The 26,946-nt window shown below is 34.9% G+C and overlaps 1 protein-coding gene and 1 pseudogene across 3 annotated transcripts; one reads left to right on the forward strand and one right to left on the reverse strand.

Annotated features, from left to right (window-relative positions):
* The first annotated feature begins 21,008 nt into the window (after window positions 1–21,008).
* LOC120085097 (dolichol-phosphate mannose synthase subunit 3-like) lies at window positions 21,009–24,471 on the forward strand. 3 transcript variants are annotated; one of them, XM_039040953.2, is made up of 5 exons: window positions 21,009–21,148; window positions 21,896–21,960; window positions 23,269–23,434; window positions 23,536–23,643; window positions 23,988–24,471. In XM_039040953.2, exons 3-5 carry the CDS (start codon window positions 23,333–23,335, stop codon window positions 24,045–24,047), a joined length of 270 nt encoding a protein of 89 aa, XP_038896881.1. In that variant the 5' UTR covers window positions 21,009–21,148; window positions 21,896–21,960; window positions 23,269–23,332; the 3' UTR covers window positions 24,048–24,471. The 3 variants fall into 3 exon arrangements, with proteins under 3 accessions (XP_038896881.1, XP_038896885.1, XP_038896882.1); XM_039040954.2 differs by lacking the exon at window positions 21,009–21,148 and adding an exon at window positions 21,325–21,437; XM_039040957.2 differs by lacking the exon at window positions 21,896–21,960 and having other exon boundaries at window positions 21,014–21,148.
* Window positions 24,472–25,171: 700 nt separating this feature from the next.
* LOC120084784 (BTB/POZ domain-containing protein DOT3-like) overlaps window positions 25,172–26,946 on the reverse strand; it is a 5,274-nt pseudogene continuing 3,499 nt past the window's right edge.

The following is a 26,946-nucleotide window of genomic DNA, read 5'->3' on the forward strand; positions in this document are numbered from 1 at the left end:
TAATGGGAGATTGACACCAAATCCCAAAATTGATGTCTAAAGTGGGAAAAATCTCACTAAGTATATTTTTTCCATTTTTTTAAATGAGAATTTGAAATCAAATATCAAAATTAAATGGAAAACAATTGTTGGTTTAGGCAAATAAGCAACGAAAGAAAATGGGATCATTAACCACTCTAATTCATTAATTTTAGCAACAAATTAAGCATGCTCATACAATATGAGAGGGTTTCAGAAATACCTTTGAAGAACACATTTGATCTTCAAATTTAGCTCCAATCTCCTCAATAACTGGTTGTGAACCATCACAAAATCTTACCTACTATTCTCTAGAAACCTTAGATTGAGTTATGGAACTCAAAATAAGTTGGATCAAGGGAATTTATACGAGAAAGTCTGGTTTTTCTACATCCTTGAAGAACCCTTTTTCAAGTTCTAGGTTTTAGCAAAATCTGAGGTTTTTCTCCTTTTCCTCTCAGCATCAGGAGTTGAGTTTTATATCAACACTTTATGCAATCAAATTGCACACAAAATCAACAACTCCTACTTTGAGATTTGCATGGATTAAGAGTGGAAATGTGAGTGAGGTGCTTCAAGTTTTGAGTGGAAAGATCCCACTTTTATGGGTTTTTCAAATTTTCTTTTCAATTTTGAAAAACTTCTCAAAATTAAAAATAGTTTTTTTTTCAGTTTTAATACTTTAATTAAACTGAAAAATATTAATTTTACAAAAATAATTCAATTAATTATTTTTTTCAAATAAAATTAATAACTAATTAAACAATTTAATTAATACTATTAATTTAATATCAAATATTAAATTAATCAAACACCAATTCCACTGCCATGAATCCCTATTCACGAAATTAATATTTAAATCATATTTAAATATTATTCGATTTTTCAATTTCGTTTAATTCTGTAATTAAACGTGTAGTTATATCACAGAATTACTAATTCCCTTAATTCGAATTTGAACGTTTCAAATTCACTCATCAAGCTATTCTAAGATTTATTCCCTTTGTGAGCTAGTAGGTGGACCTAATAAATATATAGACCATAGGCTCCAACGATCTGAGATTAATCGACTAAAATCTTTAACCTAATTAACCAGCATTCATTAACTATCGGGTCACTCCACTAAAGCCTAGTAGTTGCACTCCCCTCACTTTAGATACATTGTGACCACTCGATATAACCATAATTAGTAAGTTAACCATTCACGGGTTATTCGTAATAATAGTTGGGTCAATCATTATTTTTAGCCCCGAGATTACCTCTTGTTCTTTAAGTTCCATTGATTCTCTAATGAACAATTGGTTTGAGATATAATCATCAAACCGAGTCCCTCTCAGGCCAATGAGAAGGTAGGGCCCCTTGTTCAAGACCCGTAATAAGTACTTAAAAGGAACAACTTCTCTACTATCCCTAAAAACGGGTAAGAGTGAATTTCACCTTGTACCCTATGTCCCCAACTATCTACCCGATTTACTTCTGAAATGGGAGGCTTATTGAGCCGGCACTGTTGAGCAAACTCTCACCTATGCAAATCTAAGGATAATCCCGAATAAACAGAAGTTCATAGTTAGCTCAGAATTAAGGTTAAGTTACCTAAGTCATTGTTTTGAAATAGTCAGTCTTAAATAGTAAATATCGTTAAAAAGTAAGAGTGGCTTATTTCTTGGTTCGATCTTATACAAACTCATTGCATAGGACGCCCCTACTCCTCAAGTCTTCATATGAATGAATTAGGATCAATTCGTTTGTAGCACTTTACAACGATTGTAGCAACTACAAAGTGGGCCACATCCAATAGTGTTACCACAATAAGGTACCCAGTCTTATTCGTATACAATAGATCATTTTGGCTATCTACTCGAACTTGATCCACTTTTATGTCTCCACATAAGTTCAAGTACTCATGTAATAGACATGGATCTTAAGTTTATTGGATTTACTTCTAAAACGAAATGATCAATTCATATATTCAATAACTACTTTATTGAATCAAACTTCAATAACATCTTTATTGATTAACAAAATAAGTTTATTATCTACAAACCACAAGTTTTAGGACATAAAACCCAACAAACTCCCACTTGAACTAAAACTCCAGTGGTGACAAACATTTGTACACATAATGTTGAGTTTTTTGAGTTTTTAGAGAGAGATACAATAAACTAGGGCATCACATACCCATGGTTTGCCTTCAGTAGGTATCATATACCCATGGGATTTTCTTCCACTTGTCCTAGATTATATAACCTATAGTGACCCTCAAACACTTTAGCCGAGAGGATTGTTGTAAACATAGTAGTATACAGTGGGCTTCTTAACTATCAATAAATGGAGAAGGCATCTTATACCCACAATTTTTTTTTCTTTTTGATGCCAATATCAAATATTAGTGACTTGAGTTTCGACTAAGCTCATGTTATAGTAGGCAGTCACACAATCCTCCCACTACATCAAGACACTCTCAACTCTTTGAGTAAGATGCATATCTTAATAACAAAGATGCACCTGACCTGTCTAAACAATTCTTGTTTCAAGGACAGTATAATCAATAACTCTTATTGATATTCATTCACTATTTATGGAAACTCGATACAATATTTGATGATCTCTCATGTGTGCTTCTTTACATAAACCAATATTTGTCAATTACAAATACTTGATTTTCTTCTAGGTTAATGAAGTATATTGCTTTTGGGTAGCCTATAGATAGGCATATTGTTTGAAAACTGTTCCAATCCCTTAGGGTTCGACAATAACATATGTGTTGGTCTTTCCCAAATTCTGAAATATGTAAACATCCTTTACTAGTCATAAACATCCTTTACTAGTCATAAACAATCTTTATGACCTCTCCACATATGATATGGAGTTTTAGAGTCTTCTTTAATGGAATGTTGTTCAAAAGAGTGTATAACAATCACTACTTCATATTCCCAAAACAATTTAGTCAACAAAGCAAAAGCTCATCTAACAATCGAACCATGTTTAACAGGGTTCTGTTTTTCTTCCTGATACATCGTTCTACCGAGGCACTAGGTGTAGAGAGTTGTTATTGGATTCCAAATTATATCAAATAGTCCTTGAAATCTAAAATTTCTGTCCTCTCGACCTCGATCTGATCAAACTGTCTAAGTTTTACCTAATAAGTTTTTATACACATTGAACTTTTCAAGTGTTTTAAACTTATAATTTAGGTAAATATTATTATACTTTGAATAATCATCATTAAAACTGATTAAATATTCATACCCTCCTTGTGCCTTGACATTCATCGGACCATAAAGGTCTGAATGTTTGAGCTCTAAGGATTCCCTGGCTCTTAAGATTTTTTTCTTATAAAAAATCTTTTAGTCATATTATCTCCAAGATAAGACACTCATAGTGTTAAAGATTTTCTTCTAACTTATTTAGATGACCATGTTTAACCTTCTTCTAAATCTTATTAAGACTTATATGACTAAATTTTTATTTGCCAAAAAAAAGTACTTAAAGAAATCATTGCCTTTTATTTGTTAGTTGTTTAAATATCTAAATATTTAAAAAAACCTTTACTTTGGTTGGTTTTAACATAGAAATTGTTTTGTAGTAAAACAATTAAAATATTTATTTTGTTAATGAACATTTCATTTATGAAAACAAATATTTCTATATAACTTGTTCTTTACAAAAGATAGATACAAAAACCTTTAATTACATTAAGTAAAGTACATATGTCTATCTTCTAATAACAACTTCAAGATCACCCAATGGTTTTTCTGAGATAGTCTCCCTTGTTCACAACTTGGAGAATTATCTCTTCTTCTGCAAGCAATCTTCAGGAACTAATTTCCTTGTTTTGCTTTTTCCGCTCTCTTTTTCGCAAGGTACTTTGGGAAATTTCTCTTCTAGTGCCCATCTTCACTGCAGTAAAAACATTTTCCTTTATTTGCTACTTTAGTCTTGCCTTTGCGGCCAGTGAAAGTCTTCTTTTTCCTTTTAATCTTTTTCACCATAATACTTTTATTCTTGGATGAAGAAGCAGAGTCAGACTTTTTTTTAGAGGGGATCCTCTTTTATCCGCAGTGGTAACATTTACATCTGTTTCTCGTCCCTTAGTTTTCAAGAGGGACTGAAAAACCTGTAGCTCATTGAGAGGAGTGGTTAAATTGTATTCTATTTTCTTCATCATCGTATTAGTGCGGAACTGTAAGAAGCTCTTCGGAAGAGACTCTAGAATAGAACTTACCTGACTTTTCTCATCTATTATGCTCTGTTTACTTCCGCCACATTGAAATGGACCATCATGTCCAGGACATGTTCTTTAACAGAGGTTGCTTCTTTCATACGGCAGTTGTAAACATACTTGATGGTATTATGTCTAAGGGAGAAGGATGATTGTCCAAACATTTCCCACAGAGATTCCATAATCTCTTTAGCGGTATGCATTCGATCATGTTTCTTAGCCAAAATATTAGATATGCTAGCAAGAATATAGGCTCATGCTTTTTCATTTTCCTTTATCCACTTCTCATATGCTTCGCGAACAGTTCAATTTGCGTTTGAGTTGGGGTTTAGAGGACATTCCTCAGTTAAAACGAACCTTAGATCGTCTATTACCAATATTATTTACATTCAATTTCCATATAGCATAATTGTCCCCAGTAAGTTTATCAGAAACCAAAAACTGAACTAATGAGCTTATCATTCTAAAAATATAAACAAATTCTATTAGTGAATTGCTTTTTAGTCCCAATCAAATTTTAGCAAAGTAATAATGTACCCGAATTTCATTATTTTATTTGCAACAATACTATAGTGAGTCAGAATAAGTGCTACCGAAGGGCAGTCAAATACTCATTCATTAAAGCAAGACATTCTTGACTAAATACTATATCCAGAATAACTCATATTCCAATAGTCATTTAGTTATCATTTTTGGTCAAGAACTTATTAACACTTAGTACTTCTGTAAATGTAATCCTCTATTTTCAGATCTTAGAGGTTAGTGGCCCCAACGATGCTACCGAATTGGAGAGTCAAGGTTGGGAATCGACCTAAGAAATCTTATCTATTTACTGGAGTTTGAGTTGTTCTTAATCCTATGTTACAACCCTCGAGGGGATAGTCGACATAATAATGACTAGCATAGATTGCATAAAGTTGATAAGTAGGTGCAACATAGGAATCTCACGGTCCAAACTAATGGAAGAGACCGCATGACACATTGACTTACATCCTTCACCCACTTACTATGAACTACTTCCCTTATTCACCTTGCTATTGACCCATGCAAATACTTTTCAAGTGAAGCAGTCGAGGTATATTCTGTTGGGGTTGATGTTCTAAATCTCATAGGGTCCTGTAGTTTATAAATACTAGTATGAACAATCATTCTGTGATTTATAATATATGATATTTGATTCACTTCTGTTTATGAAATATATGATATTTTAGTTGCATTAACCACAAACCAATAAACTAAGATCCATGGTTATTGTTGTAACTTAAACATGTATATGGAGACATACAAGTGGATCATGTTTAAGTGATAACCTAAATGGTTTGTAGTATATGGATAACGTCGGATACCTTATCCTGGTGACACTACGTTTATGGTCTGCTTTGTGGGTGTTACAAATGTTGTAAAGTGCTACAAATGATCTGATCCTAATCATTTGTGTATTAGACATGCGAGCAGGGATATTCTATACAAAGAAGTTTGTATAAGACCGGACCACGAAATGTTTAGTCTTGTTATATAACATCGTTCATAATAGAGACTTTAATTCCACTAGGATGACCGTAGGTAACATGACCATAATCCTGGGTGAGTTATGAACTCTTGCCTATGAAGGCAGTCTTTTGATTTGCATGGGTGAGAGTGGCCAGATTGTCGACTCAACAAGCTTACCATTTTGAGGATTCGTCTAATTGGGAAGCTGGAAACTCAGCTACACAAGATGGAATTCACTCCTTCCCTGAAGCAAGGGTAAGTAGATAAATTGCTCCCTTAAGGGCTAATTCTGGGTCCTGAACAACATGGCACCATACCCTCTCTTTACTCGAGAGGGGTTTAGTCATAGTGGAACTATGATCTATTGTTATCAGAAGGATCAATGGTACTTGAAAAGTTAGATGTGTTGGGAATGGTGTCCTAAATCTCCTTGTAGTCTCGTAGTTTGTAAACTTTGTATAAACATATTGTTATTAATAAAAAAAAGTATTATTTTATAAGCATTTACTCAATCTAATAAATTAAGATCCGAGGTTAATTTATGTAAATTTAAACAAGTATATAGAGACATGCATGTGGATCTTGTTTAAATAATAATAACATAAATGGTCTCTAGTAGATGGATTGGTGACACTACGGATACGGCCCTGCTTTGTAGGTGTTACAAGTATTGTAAAGTGCTACAAATGATTTGATCCTGATCATTCAGATGGGGACATGCAGGTGGGGGTATCCTATACAAAGAGTTTGTATAAGACCAGACCACGAAATGATTAGTCTGTTTATATAACACCGTTGATAGTAGAGACTTACATTTCACTAGGATGACCATAGGTGACATGACCTTAATCCTAATTGAGTTGTGAACTCCTGCCTATGAGGGAGATCCTTTGATTTGTATGGGTGAGAGTGGCCAGATTGCCAACTCAACAAGTCTATCATTTTCAGGATTCGTCTGATTGAGGAGTTGGGAACTCAGCTACACAAGATGGAATTCACTCCTTCCTCAATGCAGGAGTAAGTAGATAAATTGCTCCCTTAAGGGCTGATTCCGGGTCTTGAACATAGTGGCCACACCCTCTCTTGACTCAATCATAGTGGGACTATAACTTATTGTTCATTAGAGGAATCAATGGTACTTAAGGAGTTAGATGTAACTATAGGGGCAAAACGATAAATTGGCCCAACTGTACTTACGAGCGATTCATGAAGGGTCAGCGCATTGTTGATTGGTTATATCCAATAGACATAGAAATATATCTGTAGTGTGAAGAGTGTAATTGTCATTTTTTAGTGGAGTGCCAGACAGTTAACGGATGGTGGATATCATGATTAAAGTGTTTAGTCAGTTATTCAAACACCATCGGAGCTTCAAACTACAAGTCCATAAGGTCCCCTTGGTAGCTCAATGGATTCAAGTTGAGAATCAGATTTTGGGTTAGTTTGAAATGTTCAAATTAACAAGAGGGAATTTGATTATATATGATATAATTAAATTAATTCAATTATATATGATATAATTGATATAATGTATTTGATACATTATCTAATTGGAGGAATTAATATAAATATAATTTATATTAAATTCCATAAAATAGGAAAATAATTATGGTTTATATGTTGCATATGATGCAATATTAAAACTATAGGTTATAAATATAATATGATAAGTTAGTTATTGTGTTTATTTATAATTTATTAATTATATGATAATTAATATTACTTTTTCTAAATAACTGACCTTGGTGGGTGGTTATACACGGTTTAGGTAACTGTGAGATAAAAATGAAAAATAGTTTTTCAATTCAGTCAGACGTATCATCTCACAGAAATCGCTATCGTATTACTAATCGAGTGACTATGCGATAGCACCGAGTATACTAGACGATAACTTGAAAGACTACACGATCGAGTATCAAGTCTATATGACAGACTTAACTATGCGATCGAGTATCAAGTCTATACGATAGGCTTCTTCTTCTACACGATCGTTTGATTGCATACTTGATCGTCTACACGGGCTTTGAGTTCATGTAGCATTCTACTTTGAGTAGTCAAATAATCTTTTTATGAAATCCCCTCTAACGGCAATGAAAATTGTTTTGAAATTTAAGTTCTCTCTTCAATTCTAGATGTTAGACTTTAAGGGGTTGATAGTTCGGCAAAGTAGTTTGCTCTTTTTTTTATACTTTCCATGGATGGACCAAAAATGTACTAATTGTCTTTGTCTTTAGGTGGGTCATTGAGTTCATAAAACTTAAAATTTAACTTACTCCAAACCATGGGACAAATATTTCAAATTTTTTATAAACTAAGTAATATTAGAAAATAATAATTATATAATTTGTTTTAACATAAAATAGGTTCATAGATAAATTAGTAATAATTTATTGTCAACTAATATTTAGTGAATTACAACTAGTTTATTATTGTTTATATTGGAATTAAATTTCTGAACTCTATTACCAAATACATATCTAAAAACATGAAATACAACTCTATTTTCATTTAATTCCTTGTTTTTAAATTTCTTCTTTTAGATTCTCTAACAAACAGACCCTTAATTAGTGTGATGGGGTGTCGTATATTGTTTCATTTTTGTGGTAATCTATTATCTATCAATCAGTCAACGGAGATGAGGGTGTGAGGCATGAATAATGAACATCAATGTCATTTTAAAAGATGAGTGGTTTGTTTATTTTAGTGTTTAGCTAGGGGCTTTCTGCCTAAACACCACATTTATCATGTTCACATGACGAGGAACTATTGACTTTACCATAAGAGCCTTTTTTTTCCCTCCTTCCTCTTCTTTGAAGTATGTAAAGTTTATGTTGTTTTTTGTGATTTTACGCATGTACCTCAATCAGGAGGTTTGACGTTGGAATCCCCCAACTCATATATTGTTGAACTCAAAAGAAACAAAAACGGTTTTATGTTGCCATGTAGCTTTCTAAATCTTTATCGTCAATGAATAAAATTGTTTAAGGAAATCTTTATCATCCATAACGTGAAATACTGCTATAATTAATTGGTGATCTACATTGCAGCGTGTTGCCCTAAGTGGACTTTTAAGGAATAAACCAAGTTGTGGAGGATGCATATTAACCATATAAAGTGCACGAAAGGGAGTTAGCTGCTTTGTTTCTGATCTAGTTCGTTAATAATAACGATCCATTTTAACAGATACAATTTCTTATTACTTGTTTGAGATTGAGATTTGGGCATTTACTTTTATCGCCATCAATCGATGGAACATATAGTTAAGATTTAGACATTATTGGTGGCCGTATCAGCTCTGGATTGGCCTCTTGTAGACATCTATATTACCATTTGGCCATGCTTGGTTGGTGAGTTAGCATTCAATCATTGGTTTCTTAAATCCTTCATATTTAATTTCATCATTTTACATACTCAATGGTGCTTATGTTACGAAATCGACAATTAAAGAACACAAAAAGGAATGTAGAGATAGAGAAGATCGACATACAAATATACTGTATGTTAGCTACGTACACGGGCAGAGGGAGAACAATATTATTTGAGAGAATGTTTTCAGAAAATTACATAAAAAAACGGCACCTGTAGGGTTAGAAAGTTTATATAGCGCACTACTCTAAACCCTAAGGTCGTAATCGTAAATAACTGCAAATAAATAAATATGCTGAATATGAATTCTAAATAGGTTTTGGGGGCGTTGCCCCCGAACCCCCACCAGGGCGCACCGCCTTTGGACCCCGACTAGCTAATCGGTCAACAAGACCCTGTACTTGATTGTTCGAAGCACCAACAAACAGATTCAAGGCATTTCAACAGCTTACTTTCTGTGTCTTGTCACTCTAGCTACCCATCTATTTTGTTGTCTCCATGGAATCGGTCTAATGACATTTCCAACTTGCCCTACAAAAGGACTGTTGCTACAGAAGGTAATGCTTCCCTTTTATTCTCACTTGTACTTTTCATATCATATAGCAAATGGCTACTCCCTCTCTCTTTCTTCTTTTCTCTAGAACATTCTTCGGGTTTTCATATCCAAGACATTACTAAGATTGAAATTATAACGACCCGACCCCCTAGGACTTAGGTTAGGTCGTTACTAAAATAAATGCATGCATAGAATTTAAAACAACGCCCAGTTAGGTTGAAATAAATGTTAATTAAACAAGAGAAGTTCAAAAGACATTTATTAAATGCAATTGTTAAAACAATAATAGGGTACCCATAATTCGTAAAGACTATTAAAAGTATATAAAAGAAATAATCTTTAATAATAAGTTTAAAACAATAAAACTAAACATTAAGGGAAAAATAAGGACTCTAAATGTCATGATGCGGAAGCGTAAAAACTAGTCCCAATGGCACGATCATGAATTCCGCTGAGCCATCGTCGGTGCATCTCTACCCTTACCTAAAACATCAATATAGGAAAGAATGAGCATAAAATACTCAGTAAGTAACCCCACCATTGGGGTCAGGCTAGGCATCTATGTCCTCTAGATACCCACCTATGGCACATAAATACATGTAATAGACAAGAGACTGAGTCCTATCTTATTGTAGTTAAGTATGCCCACAAAACTGGTGAATCCCGAAGGAAACACAAAACTGGTGAATCTCGGAGGAAACACAAAGCTGGTGAATCTCGAAGGAAACACAAAACTGGTGAATCTCGGAGGAAACACAAAACTGGTGAATCTCGAAGGAAACACAAAACTAGTGAATCCCGAAGGAAACACAAAACTGGTGAAATCCGAAGGAACCACAAACTGGTGAATCCCGAAGGAAACACAAAACTGGTGAAATCCGAAGGAACCACAAACTGGTGAATCCCGAAGGAAACACAAAACTAGTGAATCCCAAAGGAAACACAAAACTGGTGAATCCCGAAGGAAACACAAACTGGTGAATCCTGAAGGAAACACAAACTGGTGAATCCCGAAGGAAACACAAACTGGTGAATCCCGAAGGAAACAAAAACTGGTGAGCATCTAACTAATCAATGAGGATATTCACACAGTCTTAACATGCTAAGATTCAAAATTGTACAGTTCTAAAACATACATAAAAATCCTTGATACCATGGCTTCATCACATACACATAATTCTTAATAACATATTATACATCATCCATGTATAACTTACATCATAAATCCACAACATGCAAGTATGCCTCAACACCAGCAGATCAGACATCGACATATAAAAACACATACTATCACATACTAATGATCAAGTACTTAGGTGTGTATGTAAACAAATCAGAATTCGTGCCAGAACATACTTTGATTCAGGTCATACTGTAAATCAACATGCTAACATTTACCATAACATACACTTATCATGCTAGCATACAACTAAAGCCTGGCCCATGGGCAGTATCAGTGGTAAAATTACTTACCTCGAGTTGATACTCCACGGATAAAAATTAGACCACCAAACTATAACGACAAATCCAAAGTAGTGATCCTACAACAAAACAACTCTCAATTTCAATTGAAGCCACAATTGTAAGACTTCCGGTCCAAATCCAAACTATCAAGAACTTACTCACAGAATGAAAATCACTTCCACCTTCTTCGACGGTGCCTCCTTTGACTTCCAAACTCCTTGACGACTTTAGCTTGAAACAAAACCCAGCAAAGGCGAGTCATAACACTGAAACACAATATTAATGGCCAAGAGAACGAAAAAAACTGACACAATCTTACCCCAACAGATCTGACGAAGACCAAGACAGACCCGACGTGGTAGGGTGACGACAACTGGTGGCGAAAAAACTGGGGTGGCAGATGCGGCTTGAAGCGGTGCTCGCGTACGATCGGTGCTAGGTGAACAATAGAGGAGACCGACCGGAAAAGCAACGCGCAAAGGAGCTCAGCTGGACGAGCTGGAGAAATTGGGCGAACGACTCTCGACGGAACGTAGCAGACGCCTTCAGATCTGGGCTCTCGGTGGAACGCAACGGACGAGGCATCTGCTCTGACCAGCAGGCGCACTGAGGGGGCTTCAAATCGTCGAGTGCTCATCGGCGTCGGGTTCAACGAAAAACTGAGCTGTCGTCGACGGCTAGGTTTTCTCAAGGGGGGCGCGTGTGGTGAGGTTGAAGAAGAAGATTTTAAGTTTTGTTTATATAAAAAGAAAAATAATAATAAAAATAATAATTAAAAAAAACTAAAAAGGAAATAAAATAAACTTTATTTTATTCCTTTCCTTATTCCACTTTATACTATTAAATTCGTTTCCTTCCCAAAATGAAATTAATTCCTGTCATTAATTTCCAAATTGAATAAATTCAGCGCCAAAAATTAAATTCTGCACTACATTTGACTTCCAAAATTCCAAAAATGCCCTCAATAATAAAAGAAAATACTGAAATTACAAAAAAAATAAAAATATATATATATATATATTTGGGGTGTTACAGAAATGCTCTCTCACTTGGCACTTGCATATCATATAACAAATTGTCCTATCAAATTGAGCATGGTTCAAGGTTATGGACGTGCACTCAAGAAATCTTTGGTTTAATCTCCATAACTCTCCACTTGTTGCACTAAAAAACGAATTATCCTATCTCTCTCTAGAATGTTTAAATTTCTATATTTATCATTATTAAGACTGAAAGATGAACAAACATCTCACCTTGAGTTCCTTTTGTAGGACATAGATGAGGCCAAAGAGTATCTAAAGCAAAAAGGGGTTGACATTAATTCTAATCCTTTTGTCTTCTCTTCTCTCTATCAGATTTCCGTTGGTTTGATTACGGCGAACACTTCATCCATCTCAAAGGAACTTTTTGATTTGAATCCTTATAGAAGGCAATGAATGTGCATTCATGTATAGAATGGAATTGTTCTCTATATCTGCCAGTTAACATAATCTTTCATTTATAAACAGAGGTAGCAAATCTCTCCTTAATTTATTTTCATTTTTTATACGTTTCTTATCACCACAACAAATTTAACTTGTTATAACTTTTGAACATAGCCTTTTTGAAAATAGGCTATGAAATGTCAACCCCAAAAAGGGCAAAAAATGATTAAAAATGAATTTGGATACATGCTCAAATTTTGGGAATTATCCGCCTGACGCAACTAGTCTCGACCCTTTTCCAATGCACAGAATCCTTCATTTCTTTTCTTCTTTCTCTCGAATCTTAACCATTACTTCTCTCAAATCCCAACTTTCAGCACTTGAAGCACATACTTCTTCTCCTAGAACCCAACCTTCATCATCGATATGAGAATGTTAAAGCTATAACTTGAACCCACAATGGACTCCTATTTCTGCTACTTCTTTTTTAGAGCAGGCCTTAAATCCATCACCACCAATCTTGGCAGCGATGCGATTGTCCACTTGTGGGCGTTGAAATTCAGAAGAGAGACGAAACCTAATTTGCGCCTCCTCCATGGATTTTGGAGCCAACACAATATGGCAATGGAATGAATTCATATCACTGATTCGATTCTTCAACATCAACGTTCCTGGCCTAATTTTCTTTGGCACTTCCTACACAACTCGCGCGAAGAGGTCCACAAGTCCTTTCAGGCTCTCTGTATGATATCATGGCTACCAGCCTCCGACAACCACCAGAGAAGCTTCTTTCGGCGTTGATATTCATTTTCGAAAGTCAATGTAATCCATCTTCCTTGTCATCTTTCAATTACAGTAATCTTTCAGATATGCCTTCATTCTCCATTTGTTTTCACAGTTTCTCATTGTTATAGAAGCACAACACCTCCATCATCTCTTGTTTACCTGTCTGTGTTTCGAGGTTCACTTGCTTTGTAATTTCGTTCTTGAGTTCCTTTGGCTTTAGCTGGATTAAGTTGTGGATTGAGTATATTTGTGTATTGTATCGAGCTTGTAGATCATTTACTCAAAAATCAGAGTTGCGATGTGACAATGATGTTCTAACATGCTCAGTTTATGACTGATATTATAGTTTGCTATGGTGATATTGTTTAGGGTTTAGTAACTTTAAACTATATTCATGTTCTTTTACCGTTTCTTATAATTTTAAAACGAAGTACTATTCAATGTCCTCTGTTTTCTCCTATTAATCATGAAAGTATTTTCATATATTGTATTTTCTTCACTTGTTTTCCTTGATTTTCTGTGTTTTATTCGTGTTCCATTTCATTGGCAAATGAAGATACTGAGATTAGGCCGCCGCATGAAAGATTTATTGGAACAAGAAATTTGATTTCCAAAGAATTTGTCACTTCTAGCAATGGTAGAAAGTTTGAAAAGCTTAACTTAGGTGAATATGAGTTAGGCTTATAGAGAAGTGTTTGATCGTGCTTGCAACTTTGCATCTGGGCTTGTTAGATTTTGTGACACCCTCACCTTATTAAGGTTACATAAGATATAGGAAGAAACTTAAAATGCAAGCTTGAAGGAAGAAGCTTTACTAAACTATGCTTTGGAAAGGATAATTAAGTATAGTAGCAAATTGGCTAAATATAAAAGCCAAGAGTAGGCATGTGTTGGTGGTAAGAAGCATTGACGCATGAGGCTTTGTGTGTGTGGGGTGACTAAGGCTTATAGAGGTTGTGTGAGACTATGTTGAACTCAAGGATAGACTATGCATTGAAGTTAAGGCATGGACGCATGAGTTATACTTCATGATGCGTTGATTGTATGCTATGTAGATTTAAAATCCCACCATAGGAAAGCATGTTTCATAGATTTTCATATGTCATAAATTAGTTATTATATATAGTATGCATGTTTAGGGTTTCATAAATTTAATATAATTGTTATATTAAAGTATGAAATGCTTAAGTGTATGTTATAGCATGTCTATAGTTTTATAAGTGTTATAAAATGAATTAGACATTTAAAATCTATAACAAAGATAAGATGCATGCTCACTTAGGTTTAATAACAACTTGTTTTAATAGTTAAAATAGGTCGTTATCTTATAAAATACGGTTACAAACTCAATCGATCTATAATCCTGTCTAAGGCTGGAGGTACTTAAGTTGACAGTTTACGTAACACTTGCTACCTAGGAATTATAGCCGAGATATTGAGCGTTGTTGATTGATTTTATGAGCATGTATGAGCGGTGTGAGGTAACAAAAAGGTTTTATCACTTAGACATCATAGGTTAAATCCAAATATAAACGTTATACTTGGATAAACCATATAGATTTAGGGTGTTTTTTAGCCAAAATATCCTAAGTACATGAGATACCCAAACAATTAGAACACTTCAATGAGAGATTAATAATATATATAATATATTGTTTTTAGCTCTCACGTCCCTAAGAGTTCACACCATGAGATTCATGCTCGACTTTGTGTCGCTTTTACCGCAACTGCTCCATTCAAAAAGTGTATGCATGGATCAATAACAAGGTGAATAAGGGAAGTAGTTCATAGTAAGTGGGTACAAGAAATGTGTCAACATATCCGACGCTCTCTTCCATTAGTTTGAACTGTGAGATTCTTATGTTACGCCCACTGTCGTTTTTAGGCAGCATAAACTAGTCGTATTCCATGGGTATCCCTTTGGAGGGTTGTAACATAGGATTCATAAAAACTCGAACTTTAGAAGTGAATAGGGTTTCTTATTTTCGTCCGTTTTGAATGTCCTAAAACTCGTAGTTCGTAATATTTGAAACATATTCTATTTTGCAATAAAAGTACTATTGATACTTCATTCAATAAAGGAATTATTGAAATTGCATTATGTTATAAAATCCAATAAACAAACCCATGGCTATAGTATGAATACTTTAACTTTATGTAGAAACATAAAAGAGGACCAAGTAATAGTATATAGCCTAAAAGGTCTATAAATATATGGATGAGATTTGGTACCTCATCCTAGGGACACTATGGATGCGGCCTCTTTGTATACTGATATAAACAATGTGATCCCTTAATCGGTCATGTGAAGATATGTGAGTGGGGGCATCCTATGCAAAAGACATTTGCATAAGACTGGACCACGAAATAGTCAGTTTTCTTTATAACGACCGTTTACTGTTAAAATAGACTATTTAAATTCGTTGACCTAGGGTAACTCGATCTTAATCCTGAATTAACTATCAACTCCCATTTTATTCGGGATTATCCTTTGATCTGCTTAGGTGAGAGTAATTCAACAGCACTGCTCAATAGGCCTCCCATTTTGGGGATAACACCGGATAGATAGCTGGGAACATAGTCCTACAAGAAGGAATTCACTTCTACCCGTCTTAGAGTTAGCAGATAGGTTGCTCTCTTAAGTACTGATTCCTGGACTTGAACAAAGGGGGCCCTACCTCTCATGACAGAGAGGGATATGGTTTATTAGTTGGACTATAAACCAATTATTCAATAGAGGATCAATGGTGACTTAAGGAACAAGATGTATTTATAGGGGTAAAACAGTAATTTTGACCTTGCTATAAATACGAACGACTTGTGAAGCATCGATTTACTGATTATGATTAAGTCAAGTGGACAAAAATATATCTACAGTGAGAAGAGTGTAACTACTGAGCTATAGTGGTATGTATTGGTAGTTAATAAATATTGATTAATTCGTTTTAAAGTGTTTAGCCAATTAATCTCAAATCGTTGGAGGTAATGATCTGTAGGTCTATTAGGTCCTTCTATTAGCTCGTAAAAAATTCAACCTTGGATTAGAATATTGAGTGAATTTGAAATGTTCAAATTCAATTTAGGGTTTTGATAATTATATACGATATAATTAAATGTTTTAAATATTCATTTATATATACATTTGCTACCTGATTGGGCATCAGCATGTCAAATATTTTTCTGTACACGAGCAACATATTTGCTGACTGTTCAGAGGCAGCTAATACACCACTCCATCTAAAATTATAAAAAATACAATTAATTTATATTCTTACATAAAATGGTAATGAAATAAATATATAAATGAAATAATACTTGACACTAAGTGGACGATGATCTAGGGCTTGTAGCTGGACTTGTGGTGCTATAATTGGAAATCGATCATAAGCCCATACTTGTAGTAGTATTAGTGGCCCCGCTATTTCCAATGCTTGTGCATTGGAAGCTCGACAAAGTTCTCTATACAACCATGCAAGACATGCACCACCCCACGAGTACGTACCAACGTGCTCGAAATCAGACAATAGTGGGAGGAACATGAGACTAGAGTATTTGACTTGTCGGCAAAAAAAAATCCTCCAATAAGCTGCAAGATGTATACTCGTGCATACCTACGTATGCTGATGTCGTCGACATCGAGAGGTAATTCTGGAAACTGGGACGCCAACCAGGGGATACTCAATCTTGATCCTTTCAGATCCTCTGGTAGAATGCCTAAGAGCTCTTCACAAACGTTCTTCCAGTCATATATAGTGAACCTGTCAATGGTTGCCCGTCCACTCGTAACCCAAATTGTATGGCAACATCCTGCAGTGTAATCATACATTCCCCACAAGGCAGGTGAAATGTGTGGCCTTTTAGTCTCCAACGTTCAACTAGAGCAATAATAAGGTGCCAATCAAGCTAGATAAAACCAATTTGTGCAACCCTAAGAAAACCTACCTGCTAAACATAGGGAATAATGCAGTGATCAAATGGGATAGTATGCTGTGCAGTCGCCTCCCTTCTCCAACAACTCAACTCTACAGTGGAAGAACTATCCCATACTGTTTGTAAACGATGCGCATTTTGTTGGTATAATTGTACAGGATTAAAAGAACCAGGCTCCATTACCTAAGAAGTTCAAATTAATTACATAATAAAATCCATGACATAAAAGATACATAAAAAGTACATAAAAAGATACAATTACATAAAATAAATTCATTACATAAATTCATTATAAGTACATAAATAATACAAGTACATAAAATATACAATTACATGAAAAATATAAGTACATAAAGAATACAAGTACATAAAATATACAATTACATGAAAAATATAAATACATAAAGAATACAAATACATAAAATATACAATTACATGAAAAATATAAGTACATAAAGAATACAAGTATATAAAATATACAAGTAAAAAAAAAAAAACTCCTAATGACTCGAAGACGAAGCACCTAGTGTACGTTGTGGACAAGTGCGTCTGTTATGTCCTTCTCTCTTGCAGATTGTACATCGTACTTTTTGGCTTGCTTCTCTTCAATCCATTTCATTATGAATGCGCGTACTTTTTGGCCGACCTTGTTCTCTTAGTAAGTCCGCATTTGGACGAACTTCTGTAATGATAATTCTGGCCAATAATCTGGGTGTTGAATTGGATAGAAGCGACCTTCATAACAACGTTTGAAATTGGACAATTTATAGCATTCATCAATAAGTGGTAGGTATGTCATACGCATGTAATTACAAATTGCAATTACATGAGAGATGGAATCTTGAATGATTGCCGCTTATTGCAAGAACATGTTCCTTCTTTCAAGCTCAAAACTTGGGTGTGTTGTCCTTTATAGGGAGAAATCATACTTATGCAGTTTGTACTTCAAAAGTTTGACTTTCCCTATCAATGGATGTCACCGTATGTGCAGATGCTCATTTTTCCCACCTTTTAAGTTTTTTAGGGCATATTCTGTATACATGTCCCCACGATCGAGTGCTTCACTGATTTCTTGTCTCCGGCATTCAAAATACAGTATTGTGCGATAGAATGTTAGCCTAACCAAAGAAATAATTAGTAACATTCTAGCACCTTTGAAAACACCGTTCATGCATTCAGTTGCATTGCTTGTCATCCACCCATAGCGGTACCCACCGTCGTATGACTGAGTCCATTTTTCCAAGTCAATGTCTGAAAAATATTCAAGACATTCAGGGTGCAATTGTTTCAATTCTTTCATGCACCGAATGAACTTACGCCTTTGATGTTGATTTCCGGCCTTAAACACCAAATTTTTTAGTTGTTTTTATTTGTATTTCGTATTGAAATTATTGGCAACATGGCGAAGAAAATATCGATGGTACGCTCTGGGTTCACTCCAACCAATTTCTTCATTATTCATTGCAGCAAGAATGTCCTTATGTCTATCCGAAATCAAGCAAATACCCTCTTTTTGGGTAACATATTCACGCAATGCCCATAAAAACCATGACCAACTGGACAAATTTTCACCTTCGATGAGAGCAAAAGCAAGGGGAAATATATGTTCGTTTGCATCAATAGATAAGGCTGTCAATAATTTCCCCTTATACTTTCCGTAGAGATGAGTTTCATCGATCTGGATTAATAGCCTACAATGGTTGAACCCAAGACCAAAGGACCAAAAAACTCGTCCAAAAATAGTCGTACCTGGCACATCAGAGGGAAGGAAAAATCAATCTGTTCGTGTTCCTGGATTGTAATGAACAAGAGCACTCAACCAATACGGAAGCTCGGAATATGATTTCTCACAATCACCAAACACAACAATCAACACTTTTTTCTTGGCTTGCCACACCCATCTATAATTAGCATTATAGCCATATTGTTTTTTAATGACTTCTTAGAGTAAGGCCACAGGTACTCCAGGATCCGCTCTAACCAAATTTTGAATTTCAATACTCATAAAATTTGAATCGAGTTGCGAATGATTTTGTGTCAATTTTGAAAACGAACATGAGTGTTCTCCTTGAAGTTTGGTGATTTTGAACATCCCATGAGTTTTATGTTGACATGCCCGTAACTTCCAAGCACAACCGTCACTCCATGATTTACATTTAACATACCAAAGATCCTGATTTAATTCCACTACAACAATTTCGTAGTGTTCTGTCACACAATAATTTTTTTATATCAAGCTGTAAATCTTCTTTGGTATTAAACAACATTCCTTTTTGTATTAAACTACAATTATCTACACCTATATTCCTTTCTTTCAAAGTAGACCCTAGTTCACACATTGAATTTGTCATTTCCCAATCTATTTGGGTGAACATTTCCGACGGTACCAACTCAAGGTCATGTTCCTCACTACTTTCGTTTCCAAATAATTCATCAACTTCAATGTTAATGTCACTATCTCCATCATTTTCAGGTTCAAGAATAACTAAATCTTCAGGACGCATCGACATATTTATTATGATTTTTTCAACTGTTATAGTTGACAAAAAAAAAAAATATTAATATGTCAACCCAACAAAATCCAATTTCTAAGTTTAACATATAAGATCTAAATATTATACATTTAAATCAGCTCAAATCTAAGATTCATAAACTATAGATTTAAATCTAAACTATATATTTAAATCGGCCCAAATCTAAGATCCATAAATTATACATTTAAATCAGCCCAAATCTAAGATTCATAAACTCTCAAATCTAAGATCCATAAACTATACAATCAGCCCAAATCTAAAATCCATAAACTATATATTTAAATCGGCCAAAATAAAAACAAAATAATATATCTATGAATCATACATTTAATTCAACCCAAATGCAAACAAAGTAATATATCCATGAATCATACATTTAATTTAGCCCAAATGCAAACAAAATAATATATATATACGAACCAATCTTCATTTTTATAAACATATACATATATTTCTACATTCAACCAAACAAATACATAATCATCCAACGAATTAATCATAAAAAAAAAATAGTCAAACAAATAAAGAAACATAATCATCCAGAAAAATAGCCCAACAAAATTTAATTTCTAAGTTCATAAACTACATTAGACAAAACCAGCCCAACAAATAGTGGAACAAATTAATCATGGATCCATAAACTACATATTAAGTTCAGCCCAAATGCAAACAAAATGATATATAGGAAGATTATATATTGAAAAACAACTAGAGAAAGAATTTTACCACAGAAACGTTCGGACGATTTTGGACGGACGAACAAATGGAGGACGATTTTGAACAATTTTGGATGGACGAGCAAATGGAGGCGTTTGAATGCACAAGATAGAAGTAAAATGAGGAAGATTTCAAAATTTTGGACGGAGAAATGCAACAAAAGAAGGCAAAATAAGGCAGAAAGCTTGAGTGAGACGAAGAAGGCAGACGGTCGGATGAGGAAGAAGAAGGGGGGCAACAGATTTAATGGAAAGGAAGTCGTGTATTGGGTACAGTACACGATTACCTTAGTCAACCCTGCATGACTGTCATGTCACGTCAGACTGTGCGTACCAGATTGATAGGGGCTCGTGTACCGGAGGTGTAATCGTGTACCGGTACACGATTTAAAAACCTATTTTTGAGAATACTTTATCTCCAACCCTATTTTTGTCATTATATATTAAAAAAACATTATTTAAAAAAAAATCCATTTGCCATTTTGGTTTTTTTTTTTTTTTTTTTAAGTCGCTGACCTCATCTTCCTCTTTGTCTGCAACCGTGGAGGCCGCTCTCTGCTTTTCAACTCCCCACCACTTCTCTCCTTCTCTCTCTAAGCATTTCATACTCAGATTCGAAGCAGAAGTGTTGCACCAAACAGGTAATTTCGACTCGCATGCCCTAACTTCTTTCTTCCTTAACACTTCAAGAGCAATAGCTTATTCGACCGATTCAGGGAACTTCCTTCTTTTACCTTTCTCTATCAGTCCTTCAGTTTTCTTGTAGACTTTTGTTTTCTTCGATTCTATTACCATGCGTTGTTTTGTTTTGTTTTGCTTTTTTCTGATGTGTTTTTTTTTTTTTGTCTCTGTTGATTTGATGTGTTGTTTATTGTCTGAGAAAAACCTAATGTGACAGTAGTTTGGCGATTATTTGCGGCGTGTTTTCAGGTTTGTCTGAATTTTGGTTCGTTTGAAATAGGTTGTGTGTTTGAAGTGAGTATGGATGATTATTTCTTTCGTACCTTGTTATGGGGAGGATTGGCCTACATTGGCATTTCCGGTTTAAGATTGCTTTTTCGTGGAGAGAAGAAAGAAAGTAATGCCTCTACGAGAGTACGAATGTACATAAAAGGAAGAGAATGTGATGCAGCAAAGGAGAGAAGTTTTGTCTGAAGTATTGGCTTTTGTAAATTTAAAGTTACGTCACCACTTTTCACTTATTTGTGATTGGGTCCAGTTTCCGAGTCTTTCCCCTCTAGACTACTTGTATTTATTCACTGCGTTATATGAGTCTGAGATTGTTAATAGAGTTCATGTTACAAGTAACAAGATGTTTGGTAATTTGTCCATTGGAAAAGAAAACTATCTTTTGCATTGGATTTCATGGTTACGTCGTTAAATTGCAGAATCCAATCAAGAGTACAACCTTTTCATTAGCTCCTACATCACTCGACATGGTTTCAATGGCTGGGTAAGTTTTTTCCTTCATTAGTCTTTTCCTTTGTCACTTTATCTTCTCGTTTGACTGAAATATGTGTCGATCAACAAGAAATTAACAACGATATAATGAATAGGTGATTGGTGGCTTGGTGCTGTCAGGCATGTCAAGTGTCGTTTTCATTTAAAATTCTCTCTGCTTTTCCATTTTTTCGGTTAATAGTTCTCTGAACTGCCAAATGATGTTGGGACAATGCGCAAGGGCTTTGAGTTCCTGTAGCGTGCTACTTTGAGCAGTGAAATAATCTTTTTTATGAAATCTCCTCTGATGGCAATGTAAATTGTTTTGAAATTTAATTTTTCTCTTCAATTCCAGCTGTTAGACTTTAAGGGGTTGATAGTTCAGCAAAGTAGTTTTCTCTTTTTTGCTACTTTTCATGGATGGACCAAAAATACACTAATTGTCATTGTCTTTTGCATTAGATGGTTGTGTCTTTAGGTGGGTCATTTGAGTTCAAGACACTTAGTGCAATGGAATGCTGTATATCATTCATTTGTGTGGTAATCTATTACCTATCAACCATTCAACGGAGAGGAGGGCAGGCATGAATGGTGAACATCAAAGTTATTCTAAAAGATTAGTGGCCTGTTTATTTTACTGTTTAGTGAGTGGCTTGTGCCTAAACACAGAATTTATCCTCTTTCACATGAAGAGAAACGGTAGACTTCACCATAAGAGCCTCTCTTTCTCCTTTTTTTTTTTTTGTTTTTTCTCTTCTTCTTCTTCTTCTTCCTCCTCTTCCTCTTCCTCTTCCTCTTTGAAGTATCTAAAGTTTATGTTGTTTTTTGTTATTTTAAGCATGTACCTCGATCAAGAGGCTTCATGTTTGAATCCCCCAACCGATATGTTGTTGAACTCAAAAGAAAAAAAAAAGGGTTTTATGTTACTATATATTATTATTGGCACAACATTGGTGTCAATGTCTTTTAAAGAAAATCCTACTAGCTTCATACAAACTCATGATCTTAATATTGTTCTATATATATTAATATTATATTAGAGGCGTTTTTTGTTTCATGTTTGAATTGTGTGTTATAATGATTTAGCCTTCTAATTCTTTATTGTCAATGAATAAAATTGTTTAAGGAAATTGTTATCATCAATAATGCAAAAGACTGCTATAATTAATTGGTGATCTACATTTTATGCACGTTGCCCTAAATGGAATGTTAAAAGAATAAACCAAGTTGTGAAGAATGCATAGCCATATAGAGTGCATGAAAGGGAGTTAGCCGCTATGTTTCTGATCTAGTTCGTCAATATGACGATCCATTTTGGCAGATGTAATTTCTCACTACTTGTTTGAGATTGAGATTTGGGCATTGACTTTTCTCGCCATCAATCAATGAAGCATATAGTTAAGATTTTGACGTTATTGGTGGCCGTATCAGCTCTGTGGATTGGCCTCTTGCAGACATCTATATTACCACATGGCCATACTTGGTTGGTGAGTTTGCATTCAGTCATTGTTTTATTAAACCCTTCATATTTACTTTTCATCATGTTACACACTCAATGTTGCTTACTTTGCGTGTCTTGTCACTCCAGCTACCCATCTATTTAATTGTCTCCCTGGGATGCTATGGTCTATTGATGGTTGGAATCGGTCTAATGACATTTCCAACTTGCCCTACAGAAGGACTGTTGCTACAGAAGGTAATGCTTCCCTTTTATTCTCACTTGCACTTTTCGTATAATACAACAAATGGCTCCTCTCTCTCTTTCTCCTTTTCTCTAGAATGTTCTCCAAGTTTTCATATCCAAGGCATTACTCAGATTGAAATGCTCTCACTTGGCACTTCCATATCATACAACAAATTGAAGGTTATGGACATGTATTCTTTCCATTGAGATCTTTGGTTTAGATCTCCATAACTCTCCACTTGTTGCACTCAAAAACAAATTATGCCATCTCTCTCTCTGGAATGTTTGAATTTCTATATTAATCATTATTAAGACTGAAAGATGTACAAACATCTCACCTTGAGTTCCTTTTGTAGGACATAGATGAGGCCAAAGAGTATCTTAAGCAGAAAGGGGTTGACATAAATTCTAATTGACAGATTTTGCAATCCTTTGCCTTCTCTCCTCTTTATCAGATTTCGGTTGGTTTGATTACGGTGAACACTTCATCCATCTCAAAGGGCCTTTTTGATATGAATCCTTATGAAAGACAGTGAATGTGGATTCATGTATAGAACAGAATTGTTCTTTATAATTCTGTCCGTTAGTAACATAATCTTTCATTTAAACATTATGTCTGTTGAGTGTTGTCTGGATTTTAATCCTTATGAAAGGCAGTGAATGTGGATTCATGTATATTGTATTTTTGGCCGACCATTTCTCTTTGTGAAGAAATAAGGGCCATATTCCTTTTTGTCTATGCCTTTGGAGAGCCTATCAGCAGCCTATCTGTTCTGATTAATGTATATCTGTTGAATGTTGTCTGGGTTGAAGATCAAATACAGCCTCATATTTTTTCTATTTGTGGCACATTAGATATGCAACTAATTCTTTGACCGTAAGTATATGTTATGCAATTATATCTTTACAATTTCTTATCTTTTCTTGTTTCTTAACTACATTCTGCGTTGAACTACAATGTAGATATGTTGCTGGAATTTTAAACTACATTGCATCATGTTGTAGGGTTATATAATATCACCTGAACTATAGTTCTTAGAGGCAGTCGATCATTTTGTGCAATGTACACATGTATCAAGCGGTAGTTTCACAGTTCATGATTTTGCACAGCTTTCTCTAATCTTGCTCAGATAGTAAAGGATGAGTCTGTAGATGAGAATGGTTTGTAAGTTTCTAAAGTGAAATTTCTTCTATAATTCCAAGCATGTGTAATTTGCTGCAGAAAATTATTAAGGACAAGATAATCCAGATGCAACCTTGAGGTAGGTGTCAATGGCTCTGTATCATCAGGACAATGCCTTGCATTTTTTGACAGTGAGTTGGCTAAAGTTTGAAACTTGGAAATGGAGAGATTTGGATCTCTTGCAAGTTCATCTAGGTAATTGTCTATGAGTTTACACACATTAGAGTAATGAATTCTATGTTGCTGCTGTTGCTGTTCAAACAGTGAGTATTATTCCAGGAGCCTTTGCACTTCTACGTCATGCATAGTGCGTTTTTCTTGTGTACTAGGACCAAGTCATTGATGAAAAATCAAAGAATATAACAGTTGGTGAATTTGATAAGCATTGGAGACTTGTAATTGCTATTTGTTGAGCTTATAAGAACGATACTGACTTTGGCAAGTTCCCTTGGTCAATATTTGTACACATGGAATTAAATATCAATGACATTGGCATCTCCAACACCATTCTTATTCTTTTCTCTAGTTCTGAAATCAAAGCTGCTGATGCAGAATACAGCCTTGCCAGTTCTGCAACAAGAACCTGCATGATACTGCTTCTCTTTGAGGAGGAAGTATGCTTAGTAGGCTTTCAATAATAGCTTTATGTTCTTTGCTGTGTACAATGCCCAGTTCATCTTTCCTGCCACTCAAAATACTTACTTGCAGGTCACTTTTGTCCTGTGTATAATCTCTGAATCCTGGTTCCATTTCAATGCCTAGTAGCCACTTCCTTGCATACTGCTCAATGATTTGACCTATAATCTATGGCTTTATTATATCTTTGGCTCTTATTATACCTTTGGCTCAATTCTTGTGAAATAGTCTATGCGAAGTGTAGTTACATCATTTAGCCACCACCCTACCTCACTGACTGTATCTCCTACTATCTTCTCTCTGGATAGTGTCGGAACTATCGAGTCACAGCATCATCTCACAATTTGTAGATTTTCAGCCCATGGTGAGATTCACAAGTTTTGAGAACAGCCAGTGACTCTTTCCATGACAAAAGGACTTCAAATGTGAGGAAGGACCCTGTCTTGGGGACGAGGTTTCCATCTTCAAATTCCTGTCATCTCCAAAAACTCCGATGCACATCTTAATGGGGCTACATAGCTTGAGTTCAGGTCTACTGGGAAACCATAACAGTATTTGATCACCATTTCGAATGCTTTCGATCCACCTGGGAAGTTTTCGAATTTTAGGTCATATCCTTCCTAGGTTGAGATTGAAGATTGAATTTCCATTCGGCCTATGTAGCCACATTTTGAAATCGATGTGTACTGTTTCAAGAAAGATGGAGGTGAGCAACTAGAATGAACTGATACACTGGAATTTTAGACAGAAAATTTTGAGAAACAGAAATGAAATTTCTGTTTTTTTTTTGTTCAATCTTGATCCTTTAGAAAGGTTGGCATGAAGAACTCTTGCTGCATATCATGTCTAATGTATTATGGAACCAAAGTTTGAACTTATTTGCATATAGGTTGTTACCCTGTGAACATTGAAGGTGGTCTCTTGAACTTGCATTGTCAAATCTGTTGGGATCTGAGTGGTGATAAACCTCCAAAGGAAAGAAATAGAGATTGTATTCAAAATATTAAAATGTAAGTCTTCAGGTAGAAGGCCATATTCCATTCCATGCCTCAAGATTCTTAAACGAACTCAAGGTTCTACCATGCTTGATCTTTGCTGTTGATGCAATCAGCTTCTTTGATGAGTTTGTTTGGAATCATGATCCTCTGGTCATGATCCCTCTCGTGATTTACATCCCAGTAAGAGACTTCATGTTGATGTTTCTCCTATGATCTTTCTGTCTCTTCACGGATTTGATTTGGTTTGCAACGGGGGTCAGTGTAAGGGAAAAATAAATGCGAGAAGCAAGTATGTGGCTGTGATGGGAGGCATCTATCAACGAGGGTCCATGAAATGCACATTCATTTCTTGCATCAATATGAGAGACAGTGGTGGGAGATTGATTTTGTGCTCATTTTAGGAAAATGCTGCCTTGTCTAAGTTCTTGACTCAAGTCTTTTATTTTATTTTTTTAAAAAAATTTATTTATTATTATTATTAGGACAAATGCACTTTTG

This window comes from Benincasa hispida, chromosome 9 (genome assembly GCF_027475165.1).
Source record: "Benincasa hispida cultivar pf3 chromosome 9, pf3_genome.v1.1, whole genome shotgun sequence".
Lineage (NCBI taxonomy): Eukaryota > Viridiplantae > Streptophyta > Magnoliopsida > Cucurbitales > Cucurbitaceae > Benincasa > Benincasa hispida.